Source organism: Diceros bicornis, chromosome 28, assembly GCF_020826845.1.
Source record: "Diceros bicornis minor isolate mBicDic1 chromosome 28, mDicBic1.mat.cur, whole genome shotgun sequence".
NCBI classification, from domain to species: Eukaryota; Metazoa; Chordata; class Mammalia; order Perissodactyla; family Rhinocerotidae; genus Diceros; species Diceros bicornis.
Window position 1 is genome coordinate 17,878,298 of NC_080767.1, and position 13,695 is coordinate 17,891,992.

A 13,695-nucleotide genomic window follows, 5' to 3' on the forward strand; every position below is an offset into this window, starting at 1 on the left:
GGTACTCCAGTTCATTACAAGAGAAAATAGAAGTAGAATACACCTGTCAATTCTACTTTATAGCTTAGGGTTTTCCAAGGTAGTTAAAAGACCTAACAATCAATACAGCACTGACAAGATATTCATAGGTACACGTTTTCAAGAATTAAACTTCTACATAAGTCATAAACATGCTTTCCTACCATTTTTTTTGTGTGTGTGTGTGTGTGAGGAGGACCAGCCCTGAGCTAACATCCAATGCCAATCCTCCTCTTTTTTGCTGAGGAAGACTGGCCCTGGGCTAACATCCATGCCCATCTTCCTCTACTTTATATGGGATGCCGCCACAGCATAGCTTAACAAGCGGTGCGTCGGTGCGCACCCGGGATCCGAACCGGCGAACCCCAGGCCGCCGCAGCGGAACGTGTGCACCTAACCGCTTGCGCCACCGGGCTGGCCCCTTTCCTACCGTTTTGATACTCACCCCAAAGGTACTTAAGTATCTCGCCACCAGCCAGCTGCAATGCTACTGACTTGGTCTTGGAATTGCAACACAGACTGATTATGACGCCATCGACTGTCACTGATGAACTGATAAAAGTAAAAAAGAGGGGTGGGTGTGAACAGACCATTTTTCTCAAAAGTAGAAAACATTTCACCGATTTTGGAAAACGAAAAAGAAACAGACAATTTCCCTTAGGTGCTGCACTGCCTATTTCAATACAATATACAAATACATATATAAATATACACACACCATGCTGTACATATACATACACACACACACACACACACACACACACACACACACACACACCAATGGGTCTAGATAGACAGATAAACTATTGCAAGGGCAAGCCCAGACAAAGCAATTACCTGTCACATGACACTATTTTCCACAGTGCCAATAAGCTAGGTGTCTACACTGTGAAGTCATCACTCCTATTCTGGCAGCAACTTAATACAACTTATTGCAACATATTACAATTTATTGCCTTCACTAGACATGCATGGTACCAATATCATTTCTCTCTTCTTAAAAGAACTGCATCAAATAAAGCAGTGAACCGACAGGAAATTGAGCACATTCAATATCTCTATTCATGGAAATCTGTAGTTCATCATTAATGGGAAGAGGGGACACTGTTATTGCCATTAAATTTTTTCCTGAGTCAATGAACAAAGAGTAGAAATGTATTAAAGGAGGTGGAAGAGGTAGCAAAAAAAGCAAACGGTGCCGATGCTAACATTTATTCAAAGAGATTTTAACCAATCTACAAAAAAACTCAATGTCCCAAATTTTGTGAGGATAAATTATCCATGACTAGGTTAAGAGACTGGAGCTACGAATTGGATCCTGGCTCCACCTGCAAGATCTCAGGCAAATTACTTAACTGCTCTCTGCCTTAGCTATGTCAGCTATAAAATGAGGGTACTCATAGTACATACTTCAAAGAGGTATTGCGAAAATAAGTGAGTTAATATGGGTAAGGCACTTAGAAGAGTACCTTTTACAAAGCACAAGCTGTAGTAAATGTAAGCTATTAAGAGCTATAAGCTGATCGAAGGACTTTATATTCCTCAAAGACATTAATATTTTGTATGAACAAAATACTCTTTTCTGAAAAACCAAAGTCAAGACAGCAGAAATATTATTTTAAATGAATTCTCATTTCCTTTACAACAAATGAGATGACTGCATCTATCTTTTCCTTCTACAAGCTAATGATAAAGAATTTCAAATTCAGAGAAGTAGAAACTTGCATAATTTAGGCATAATGTAAACTGCTCTGCTTTTCAAAAGTAAGCCCCTGGTTAACTTTAAGTGTTGCACGTAGCTAGAAATGCATTCTGCATTCAGACATATTCACAAAAAGCTTTTTAAAAATATGAAGCATTGGGGCCGGCCCCGTGGCGTAGCGGTTAAGTGCGCACGCCCCGCTGCTGGCAGCCCGGGTTCAGATCCCAGGGGCGCACCGACGCACCACTTGTCAGGCCATGCTGTGGCAGCATCCCATATAAAGGAAGATGGGCATGGATGTTAGCCCATGGCCAATCTTCCTCAGCAAAAAAAGGGGAGGACTGGCATGGATGTTAGCACAGGGATGATCTTCTTCCCCCCCTCAAAAAAATGAAGCATTATGAGTCAAAGATTAGGAGTTAATGACTGCATTACAATATGTTTCATGTATACAGTAAGGAAAGGTTCCTAATTTTGCAACAAGCGTTTTCAGAATTTAAATCTAACTGGTAGGTCTTTAATTACAAATGAATGTAGGGATTAATATTAGTGTACACCCATGGTGCCCAGTTTTAACACTGGAAACCTGAGGCTTTCTCAGCGATGTCTAAACAACATTACTGCACAGCAGGTCGTCTTGCATTACAGCAAACAGAATTCATTAACTGAAACTTGTTATGTGACAAAGATGCAGTCAGGAATCAAAACGAAACTCAGCGCCAGGGAGCAGTGAAATTTTAGCAAAGAAAACTAGAGGAGACTGTCCAGTAGTAAATGTAGTCAAGTGCCAAACAGAATGAACAGAAGAGGAGGCCAAAAGAAGTATTTTGAAATCATCACATAAAAATGAAGCACATATATATAGACCTTATAACTGATTTTAATAACAAACAAGGGTAATCAGCGTGGCTAATTTTCACGGGCTAACAATTACCCTGCTGGAATGTAAGCATACACTGAATTAAAATTTTTAACACATCTCAAAAATGTTTTGCCTCATCTATTGGTATTTATCCTATTTTTTACCACTTCTTGATAAATTTTTAGTCTGTATTTTGACATGACTCAAAACTAGCCTTAACCCTCTTGCTAAGTGTGTCTAATAAGGAAGTTATTGCCCCTCAACCTTACCCACTAGTGGCCAAAAAAAGTCCTATGTTCACAAAAGGCAAAGCATAACTCCATCTGCTTATTAACACGTGGAACAGAGGGAAGTGTGGCAATACCTAACGTTGAGCTGTCCTTGCTCGTCATCCGTCTCACAAGGGGCCATAGTCAGATGGTGAAGGACAGACTGAGGGCTGGACTGACTGTAGCTTACAGCCAGGAAAACGTCTTCTTGAATCCAGGTGAGAAGGCTGAGCTTGAGTGGGTTTACTTCTTGATCTTCACTATTCTCAAAGTGAATTCTGTTTTAAATATTGAATATCCAAGATATGAATAAAACTTTAGTATCACTGAGATTTTTCTCAATGAAAGAACGAACCATCTTGTATTTGGTCAACTCCTAATTATTTGGAGGGATAAAACCTGAGGTAATGCCAAGTACTAGAAAATCCAAAAAACACGTTTGTCAGGCTTAAGAATATGTTTTTCTATTTGTTTAAAATTAAGTTTCTGTACTCTGAGATCTTTACACTTGAAGAAAACACTTCAAGAAACTGATTACTCAAAAAAATTACCTGCTCCAGGCCCTACACTAATAAATCCCAAAGGTTTTCCACTGTCACCACTTATCAGCACTCAAACCAGGCTCCAGCAGCTATCTGGGTCTCAGAAGAATGGGTCTTTTCCTAAGCAGCTCACATCAAAATAACTAATGAGCTTGAGAGATGGTTTCTCTGCCTCTAACACCTTCCTTCCATAGCATTTATACACCAGAGGAGGGAATGTTTTTGCCACCTCACACAGGAACTCATAATGGCTACTACTTGACTTTTAGCTCAAACAGCAAATCCTCAGCACACACTGAAGGAGCTGGGTCCCTAGCCTGATCTTCCTACTTAACCATCTCTCCCTGACTCAGTCTCTACACAGCATTCGGCCCCACACAGGAGCATTCCTACATCTGGTTCTCACCGACACTCTTCTGCCCACCACACCCAACGTTCTCAATCCTTCTTTGCCAATCCTAAATCTCTCTCTTCTTCAATGATCAAGATAAGTATTCATGACCTTCATGAAATCTTCTCTAAATGACTTAGAGCTATCCTTCTCTCAATTTTTTAAAAATAAAACTATATTTTCAATTGCCTCACACTTTCTAGTTTGCCTTAAATTTGTCCTCTAGTGGTTTCAAGTCTATGAAACGAAATAATCCATGTAAATGTTCTTTGAAAACTACTAAGCATTATGTAGACAGCCCCCAAATCATACACAAGTTGGAAACTTACATACAGTATTAAATATATTGAATATATTTAAGAAACATATTATTTATTAAATTTGGTTATTTGTTCTTTTCAGTTGTTTCTATAAATTTACAAATAAATGCTCCCAGGAGGTAGAGCAGTGCAATAATTAAGAACATGCGGCTTATCAAATAGAACAGAATCAAATCCTGGATTCTTACAGAAGTGGCATTATAACTAATAATTTGGTTTCTGGGTCATTTTACAATACCTATAGTGTACCTAAGTGTTCAATTATACCCAATCATCTACAATATTGTTTCAATGGGAAAATGCATTCTGATTTCCAAGCTGGGAGCCTCAAAATCCAGCAACCAAAATTCTGGAGTAGGGGATGAGGCAAAGACAGAGAGTGCATTAGGTGAGCCATATGTTAACAACGTATGCATCCTCATTACGTGAGCAAATGCTGCTCTGCCCGATCATCTTCAACTCTGTCTTTCCCTTGTGATTTTTCCCTGGAGAACCAAGGTCTGTTAGGGGGAATGGGTCCTCGGCAGCTTACAACTTGTGCTTCACTGCCATCTATCTGCATATGTGGCATTCAGATATACAAGTCACTGGCTCCCCCAATCAGGCTGAAAAACTAGGGCCCAGGTGTTCTATCTACTTCTTTTTCCACTCAGCAACAGGCACAGGATAATAACAGTTGGCTGAATTTAGGACTAAATGCTGGCTGCTTCTGTTCCCAGAGGTCAAGATGACTAAGAACAACCTACTTGTAATTCTTTTCCAGATGAGGTATTCTAAGAGAAATGTTAAATCCATTTCCACCCACAGCTCCCAGTTTCACCGTAGGGTCCACACTTGGACTATCACCTAGAAGACAAAATTGCAAATACTATAGTAAACTACAGATATTTTTTCCATACTAAGGGTATGGGGTCCTGCATTTAATGAATTCTAGAAGGTAATCAACTTTACAAATAAAGAAATCTAGAAAATAACCACATCTTAACCTCTTTCTTAAATCTTTGCCTGCCTTTCAGACTGAGAATTCAAAACTTTTTTGAAAAAAAAAAGCTATCAGTGCCATGTGCTAGTACAATTCATGACATGACCATAGTAATTTACAAATAAAAACAAATTTCAGGTTCTTCCAGTATAGCAGGAAAGCAACTAGAAACTGACAGCAATGGGACTGTGGAAGGACAACTGGATTAGAAGCGAGAACACCTAAGTTGAAGTCTTGGTCCATTCCTGCTCGAGCAAACTGCAAATCCTCTGGTATTTTGTTTCCTCATCTATAAAACAGGAAAACTCCATCTCTGACACAGCTCCTAGGAAAACTGTGAGATCAACTGAAAATAGGTGCAAAGGCAATGAAAACTGTAATACATGTTAAAGATATAATAGATACGGTTATTTCCAGGATTGAATGTTATTCTTCAATAACTGACTTTTCAAATGAATAAAGCAAAAGGAATTGTTCTTAGCCAGAGTAGGATTGAAACCTCCCCCAAAAAACCAAAAGCCAATTAAATATCATAAAGATAATGACATTAATTATAAACTTCAAAATTTTTAGAAATTAGAGCTAAGGCAACACCAAATTATAATTTGCTTTGTAGATGGAACTTGATCCAGAACATCTTGATAACGGTTTTTCAACATACCACATTTATAAACAGAAATCTGGTTACTGGCATCTAGGACAGCGAGGTCATTACTCTTTTTAGGGTGCGCAGAGAACATGACTTGATTCACAGGGTGTGGGAGCAGTAGTCGGTAGGAGCACATGGGAGGTGGAACTACACTCTGCCGGAAGGCTGTCACCAATACTCTATCTGCATATGACAGAAAAGGAGGAGAATTAGACACACGGATGTTCAATTTGTAAAATAAGGCATCTGAACAGCACAGTACCACTAACTAACAATGGTGGTGGAAAATATACAGTATTTCTTAAAAATAATTTTTGATGTTTTTATCATGAATAAGCTTAAACACAGTATAGGGGGAAAAGTAAGTGTCAGGGCTCTGTCTATGTCCAGCTACTGTCACCTCCAGGCCTAGAGGGGTTCAGTCTGGGCTTGGAGGTTTCAAGTGCCAGGGACTAGGGCAAAAAGAACAAGAGGTCAGAGTTCTAGCTTTAAACCTGGGCCTGCAACCAAGCCAGACTAACCAAGGGAATGATTCCCTTCAAAATTCTTAAAGCACTTACTTTCCTATGCATGGATTTGGTAATAAGGTATCTCTGATTAAGTCCTCTATACAGAACATATGCTTGTAAAATCAGTATTATGACTACATAGAACATAAATTAGTACACCAACTCACATTACAATCTTAGAAGCGAGTTTTCCTTTATGTTATCAGCAATAAGTAAACTGTCCATTCAAGTGACTACTCCTCTCCCCAATTTCCTCCCCTTCACCCAAAAAAGACTCCCTCAACCTAATTATAAAACACGAACCCAATTCTCATACTAGACAGACTTAAACTGAACATATTGGTGAGATATGTAATTGACAAGTATTTTATCAGAAAACAAAGCAACACAAGTGGAGTGACAGATACAAGAGTCAATGTAAATCCATGTTAGGGCAAAAAGACCATGCTAACACACCCACACCCGAAGACTACTGTTGTCTTCCTCTCTACCCAGGGTGAAAGTTGTCAATGTCTTCAAAAGGGAATTGGGGTGGAGAGGAGGAACTCTGGTTCTCAAGAGAGTATGAGCCCCACCTAAGGGCATTCTCATCCAATCACAAACAAAACAACAAATAAATAAAAATAAACAAACAAGGGGCCGACCCCGTTGCATAGCGGTTAAGTGCGCGTGCTCCGCTGCTGGCGGCCCGGGTTTGGATCCCAGGCGCGCACCAATGCACCGTTTGTCAGGCCGTGCTGTGGCGGCATCCCACATAAAGCTGAGGAAGATCAGCATGGATGTTACCTCAGGGCCAGTCTTCCTCAGCAAAAAGAGGATTGGCACGGATATTAGCTCAGGGCTGATCTTCCTCACACACACTCAAAAAAATAAATAAAAAAATAAATCAAACAAATAAAAATTCCCCACTGTTTTAGTCAAACCACCACGTCTGCAGGCACTGAGCTCAGGACCCCTTGCAGGCTCATGGACACACTTTCCAGCTGCTTACTTCCATCAATGACTGCCACATTTGCCATGTCACTTGAATTATCTCCCAAGCTCCGGTCAGTAGTCCAGTGCCAGTCATAGCAGAGGTAATGCCAGCCCTGACAAAGAACATGCAGCCGGTACGGGGTCACCGGATCCCACATCAGAGACACAATCTTGCTCTTCCCACAGGTGCTGAAGGGCAGACTTTGCTTGAGATACCAGTGATAGTTTCCAACAGTCCAGAGCTGAACTGCAAGGGAAAATGAAAGGAAGACAATCAGAGGCCAAGGGACCAGACTTCATACCATTTGCGAGAGGAGGAGGGAGGCAATCTTTTCTTTTTCAAATAACCCTTCCTGGTCAGCCTCTTCATTAAAATAATAATGTTAACAATAATTATTGTTAAAAGGTAGTTTTCCATAGGGATAAAATGTCAAGCATCAATAAAGTCAGAAGCACACGTTTATTCTGCCTCTACCTTCAAACTTTATGATCATGAGGATGGAAAGCTACTAGGATAAGACAGTGTTTTAGTGAGTTGTTTTTTCATAAAAATTTAGAAAGAAGAAAATTTAGCAATTAAAGTATTAACACTTAATCCAAGAGTACTAGACTAGCATTACTAGGTTGTATTAGGCTTAAGATGCTTATTATCTTCTTCCAGGTGCTTTGCGTGCAATTATGTCCAAGACTATCTGGTATTAACTATGATTCAGCTGTCCAAAGGAGATCAGCACGCAATTACCCTTTCCAATATCTATTACAAGAATAAGACATAATCCTGGGGGATGGGGGAAGTGGGGAAACATTGGTCAAAGGGTACAAACTTTCAGTTATAAGATGAATAAGTTCTGGAAATCTAGTACAGCATCATGACTATAGTTAACAATATTTGAAAGTTACTATAAGAATAAATCCTAAATGTTCTCACCATAACCACAAAAATAGAAATTATGTGAAGTGAAGGATGCTTTAACCAATCTTATTGTGATAAACATTTCACAATATACACATATATCAAATCATCACAATGTACATCTTAAACTTACACGATAGTATATGTTAATTACATCCCAATAAAACTGGAAAAAAAACCACCTAATCATGTCAAAACCAACTTGTATTAAACAGATGACACAAAAAAATGAAGATTTTTGTGTGTGTGTGAGGAAGATCAGCCCTGAGCTAACATCCGATGCCAATCCTCTTCTTTTCTGCTGAGGAAGACTGGCCCTGGGCTTACGTCCGTGATATGGGACGCCGCCACAGCATGGCTTGACAAGCAGTGCGTTGGTGCGCACCCTGGATCCGAACCTGTGAACCCTCAGGCCGCCAAAGCAGAGCACACGCACTTAACCACTTCTCCACTGGGCCAGCCCCCAAAAATGAAGATTTTAATTATATAAAGGAATTTCTTTTCTTTAAACATCTCCCTGCTCTCTAACGCTTAACACAGCAATCACAGCAAACCTAACCTAGTTCTCTCATCAGGCTATTACAAGTCTTCTACCTAGCTATGAACTGTTAAGTTTGACCACACACTTATGCTCTTGAGGACAGACGTCGTGGCTAGTCTTGTGCAACACTTCTATCCTGAGCATATCATTGTGCCAGCCCTTGAAACCCTGGTTAATCAGTGGTTCTCAACTCTGGGTACGCATTAAAAATCACCTGGAAGCTTGTTTTTTTCTTTTAAATTAAATACTGATGGATAGCCTTGCATTCTAATACACTGAATCCAACTCTGAGACGAGGCCTGGATAGCATTTTTTCCTAAAGGTGGGGCCAGGGTTGAGGACTATTGTGTTGAATGAATGAATGAATGAGCTTCTTAACATTTCAGTTAAAGAAAAAGTTCTATTGACTAAAAAGTTTGAAAGCCACTTAGAAAATAATCAAATAAGTAAGATTCACAAACAAAAATGTTCAGTGTATTGCTGTTAATGACAGTGAAAAATTACAAAACTTTGAATTGTCTAACAGCATGGGATTTAATAAACTGAGGTACAAATGAATATTATACAGCAATTTAAAATGATGCAAATGGAAATGTTCGTGACATAGTGTAAAAGCAAGTAACAAAACTGCTGTATCATACCTATCTGTTTAATAAAAATGAGATCATAGCTATACTGAGATGTACAAATAAAGTCTGGAAGACAAGAAAATTTTAATAGTGATTATTACTGAATGATAGAATTATAGAATAACTTTCTTTTGCTTCTCATCTGTATTTTCTAATGTTTTCACATATTACATACACACTGAAAGGTACATATTGACACTGAAAAATACATATTGACAATCTGGTTTACAATTTAAAAGCTACAGAGGGCTGGCCCCATGGCTTAGTGGTTAAGTGCGCGCACTCCACTACTGGCGGCCCAGGTTCGGATCCCGGGCGCGCACCAACGCACCGCTTCTCCGACCATGCTGAGGCTGCGTCCCACATACAGCAACTAGAAGGATGTGCAGCTATGACGTACACCTATCTACTGGGGCTTTGGGGAAAAAAAGGAGGATTGGCAGTGGATGTTAGCTTAGAGCCAGCCTTCCTCAGCAAAAAGAGGAGGATTAGCATGGATGTTAGCTCAGGGCTGATCTTCCTCACCAAAAAAAAAAAAAGCTATAGAGAAGATTCTTATTTATATCTAATTCCATTTCTCTTGCACTTCCACAGTATTCCTTTGGCTAACATTTTCATTTCCCACAGTAATACCATCCATGAAGAGAAAGCACTGATGACTTATGACGGTTAATTTTATATGTCAACTTGGCCAGGCTATGATGTCTGGCTGTTTGATCAAACACTAGTCTAGATGTTGCTTGGAAGGTATTTTGTAGATGTGATTAACCTCTACAATCAGTTGACTTTAAGTACAGCAGATTATCCTCCATAATGTAGGTGGGTCTCATCCAAAGAGTTTATGGCCTGAGGAGCAAATACTGAGGCTTCCCAGAGAAGAAGAAATTGTGCCTCCAGTCTAACACAGAATCCTGCCTGAGTTTCCACATTGCAGGCTACCCTACAGATTCTGGACTCAAGACTGTAACACCAACTCAACTGATTTTCCAACCAGTCAGTCTGCCCTGATTCTATTTCTCTAGAGAATCCTGACTGACACATGACTGAAATCCATAAGTAATAAAACCTAACCACTCCCTCATCTCCACCCACCCCCTCAGTTATCTCTGACTCCTCTATAGAACTAAGTAGAAGGGATAAAGGGAATCCTGCAGCCTACTACTTTTAACTACATTTTATGGAGCATAAGGCTGAGATACTAGAGCTGTCTTACCATAGGCTTTTAGAGTGGAATTTTCTTCCCTCTGAAGGTCTTCCAGCCAAACTGCAAGCACAGTAGAATCTGCATTCCAGAGCAGACCATTTACCTAGGAAGGAAAAAGACCTGTCACTGGCCTTTATGTATCTACTTCAAAACCCTTATGATAGCTGAATTCCCTGCTTTCACAAACCAAATAATCCCATACTTGAGCTGACCCTTAGCTGCAAAGTACTAACCCACAGAGTCATTAAACAAGTCTGTGCAGTATCTCATTCTACATAGAAGACTTTAGAAAAATGCTTTATGCTTAAAGACTTAACCAAATACAAGGTGACATTTTTAGACAATCAGGAAAATTTGAATATGGCCTAGGCATTAGATAATACTAAGGAATTATTACTAATTTTGTAAGATGTGATAATGGAATTGTGGTTACGCAAAGAAAAATGTTCTTAATTATTAGAAATGAATATTGAAAATATGATTTCTAGAATTAAAACCCCAGGAAACGAAAACGTGTGTGTGTGTGTGTGTGTGTGTGTGTGTGTGTGTGTGTGTATAGGCCAAAGAGTGGTAGATAAAAACAACTTTACAAAATGCTGGTATCTGTTGAAAGGGAGTAATACATAAGAGGGAAATCATTACACTCTTCTTTCAACTTTTAAGTTTCAACTTTTAGTTTAAATTTTTAATTTAATTTCAATTTAATTTTAATTTATGATTAAACTTTTACATAATTAAAGATTACCATTTGATGTATTTCTGCTTCAGTAAAGATCCTAATGGTACATAAACTGCTTAAAGTTTAAATGTTATAAATGAAAAGTACCTTTATCACTGGAAAAATTACACTTTTGTCAATATAAACAATAAAAATTAGCATTTCTATTTCCGGTCTGTGCTTATCTAGGGTGGAGAAGAAATGCCATTTCTTCTTTGCAAAATCTCCATGAGAAAAACAATTTCTCTTTCACAAAAAAAAAAAAAAAAAAAATCAATCACAAGAAGCCACTATTTTCATTAGTATCTTCTCTGAAGCTTCTATTTTACAAACCCATATCAAATATAAACCTCTACAGCTACAGAAAGTCCTTTAAATTTGATGGTGAAACAACGCAGGTACCTACCTTAACCTCATCTTTGAGGAAAGGAAGTGTAAAATGTCCATGGAGAAGTCCATTTTTCTCAAAAAACACAACATCCTGCTGATTGGGTTTATCTTGTGTAGATGCAATCAAACTGCCTGAGGGCCTTAAAGCAAACCCAGAGTGTTAGAACATCTAATAACAAATCCAGCTGGCTAAGAACAAGATGAAATCCAGAGAAACTATTTTTCCAGCAAAAACAAAAATTCTCCATCCAAGAAGTTTTAAATCCCACGTGTCTCTTGGCAAGCAGTCACCCTAGTATGGGACTATACCTGCCCAGAGGAAAGAGTGCTTTTTCCTAAATTGGACAAAGGCTACATTTGCCCACAGAGCTCCATTGCACTTGGGTGACTTTTTTATAAACAAGTAGGAGCCAGCCCCACGGTGTAGTGGTTAAGTTCAGCACGCTCCGCTTTGGCAGCCCGGGTTCGGTTTCTGGGAACGGACCTGCACCGCTCATCAGTGGCCAGGCTGTGGTGGTGACCCACAAACAAAAGAGAGGAAGACTGGTACAGATGTTAGCTCAGGGCAAATCTTCCTCAAGCAAAAAGAGAAAGGTTGGAAACAGACGTTAGCTTGGGGCGAATCTTCCTCAGCAAAAAATAAATAAATAAATAATTTAAAACATTCCTAATATAATGCCCTATAAAACTGTAACCTATTTCTCCTTCAATTACATGACTTCAGCAAATATTCCATGCTCAGGTAGGTATTTTTTAAGACTTCTCAATCTACTGAAAACATCTCGATTACCTCATCTTATTCATATTTCTAGAGTTTTAATTTAAGTTTATAGTCTCTAGAGTTTTAATTCAAATACTTTTCTCTCTTTGCTCTGTCATCCAAGCACCACTCAAATAGTGGTGGGAGAGAAGATGTCTAAAACCTAGACATCTAGAGGTTTTGCATATAACAGATGCTACCGACACAGAGGAGATATTTCTTCTATCTATAATCAGGGAAGCTGCATATCACAGGCAGGTTGTGACCTACACAGGGTAGTGGGCCAAGAGGTGAACAAGGCCTGAAATCAGGCCGCATATTTCTCAGCAAGCAGATCTCCCTAGTGTGGGAGTTTGTGCAGAAGAAAGCCCTTTTCCAAGCTTTCACCAAAGCTTCACTGCCCCACAGAGCCTTGCAGACGGTGACTTCTCTTCTAAGCACCATTTTCTGTTTTACACAGTGGCTTCATATAGGCCCTACTTAAAACCTGCAAAAAGTGTGGGCCTTGGAATGCTGAGATCTGTGAAGAAGCTCAGAATCTACTATTCAAATTCAATTTAGACTTCAGAAAACTAAAAAAAAAGAAAGCAAGATTCAAGCTTACAGCCAAATGAGGAAAAGTAAATATCCTTTTATGTTATATAAACACCTGTATTCAACCGGTACCACCACCCTTATCCCAGTTCCAAGAAATTCTCTGAGGAAGTTACAAGGTTTCTTCTCCCACTCACTTCCAAGCCAGAGCTGGTCCTAGTCCCGCCACAGGCTCACTGGTTGACTGTAAAGCAAACTCTCGATTCCATACTCTGACCTTCCGAGCTCCTGTGCAATAGGTAGAGGTAAGAAAAAGCAAACCAAAAAACAAACTTAAGACATTACAAATGTTGTCAAGTCAGAACTATTCAAATGCCTTCCTTATTAATAAAAACTGTCACGGTTTTACAAAGAAAATTAGATTAATCTTGTTAAAAAATTGTATCCAGGGGGGCCGGCCCAGTGGAGCAAGCAGTTAAGTGTGCGCGCTCCGCTGCGGCGGCCCGGGGTTCGCTGGTTCGGATCCCGGGCGCGCACCGACACACTGCTTGGCAAGCCATGCTGTGGCGGCGTCCCATATAAAGTGGAGGAAGATGGGCACAGATGTTAGCCCAGGGCCGTCTTCCTCAGCAAAAAAAAGAGGAGGATTGGCGGATGTTAGCACAGGGCTGATCTCAAAAAAAAAAAAAAAAAAAAAAATTGTATCCAACAGGTAGGAGGCTGGACTGCATGGCCTCAAAGAACTCTTCTAGTTGCAAGCCCTAAATTCATTTAACATCTAAAGCAG

The 13,695-nt window shown here is 39.5% G+C and overlaps 1 protein-coding gene across 1 annotated transcript in view; it reads right to left on the reverse strand.

Moving 5' to 3' along the window:
- Positions 1 to 13,695, reverse strand: part of ELP1 (elongator acetyltransferase complex subunit 1) — a 55,667-nt gene that overhangs the window by 30,222 nt on the left and 11,750 nt on the right. Inside the window, exons 8-15 of the mRNA XM_058523727.1 lie at positions 13,106 to 13,196; positions 11,631 to 11,754; positions 10,516 to 10,609; positions 7,236 to 7,466; positions 5,748 to 5,918; positions 4,851 to 4,950; positions 2,947 to 3,129; positions 464 to 570 (exon numbers count right to left, since the gene is read on the reverse strand). Coding sequence (XP_058379710.1) covers positions 464 to 570; positions 2,947 to 3,129; positions 4,851 to 4,950; positions 5,748 to 5,918; positions 7,236 to 7,466; positions 10,516 to 10,609; positions 11,631 to 11,754; positions 13,106 to 13,196 — 1,101 coding nt within the window. The remainder of the gene's footprint in view (positions 1 to 463; positions 571 to 2,946; positions 3,130 to 4,850; positions 4,951 to 5,747; positions 5,919 to 7,235; positions 7,467 to 10,515; positions 10,610 to 11,630; positions 11,755 to 13,105; positions 13,197 to 13,695) is intronic.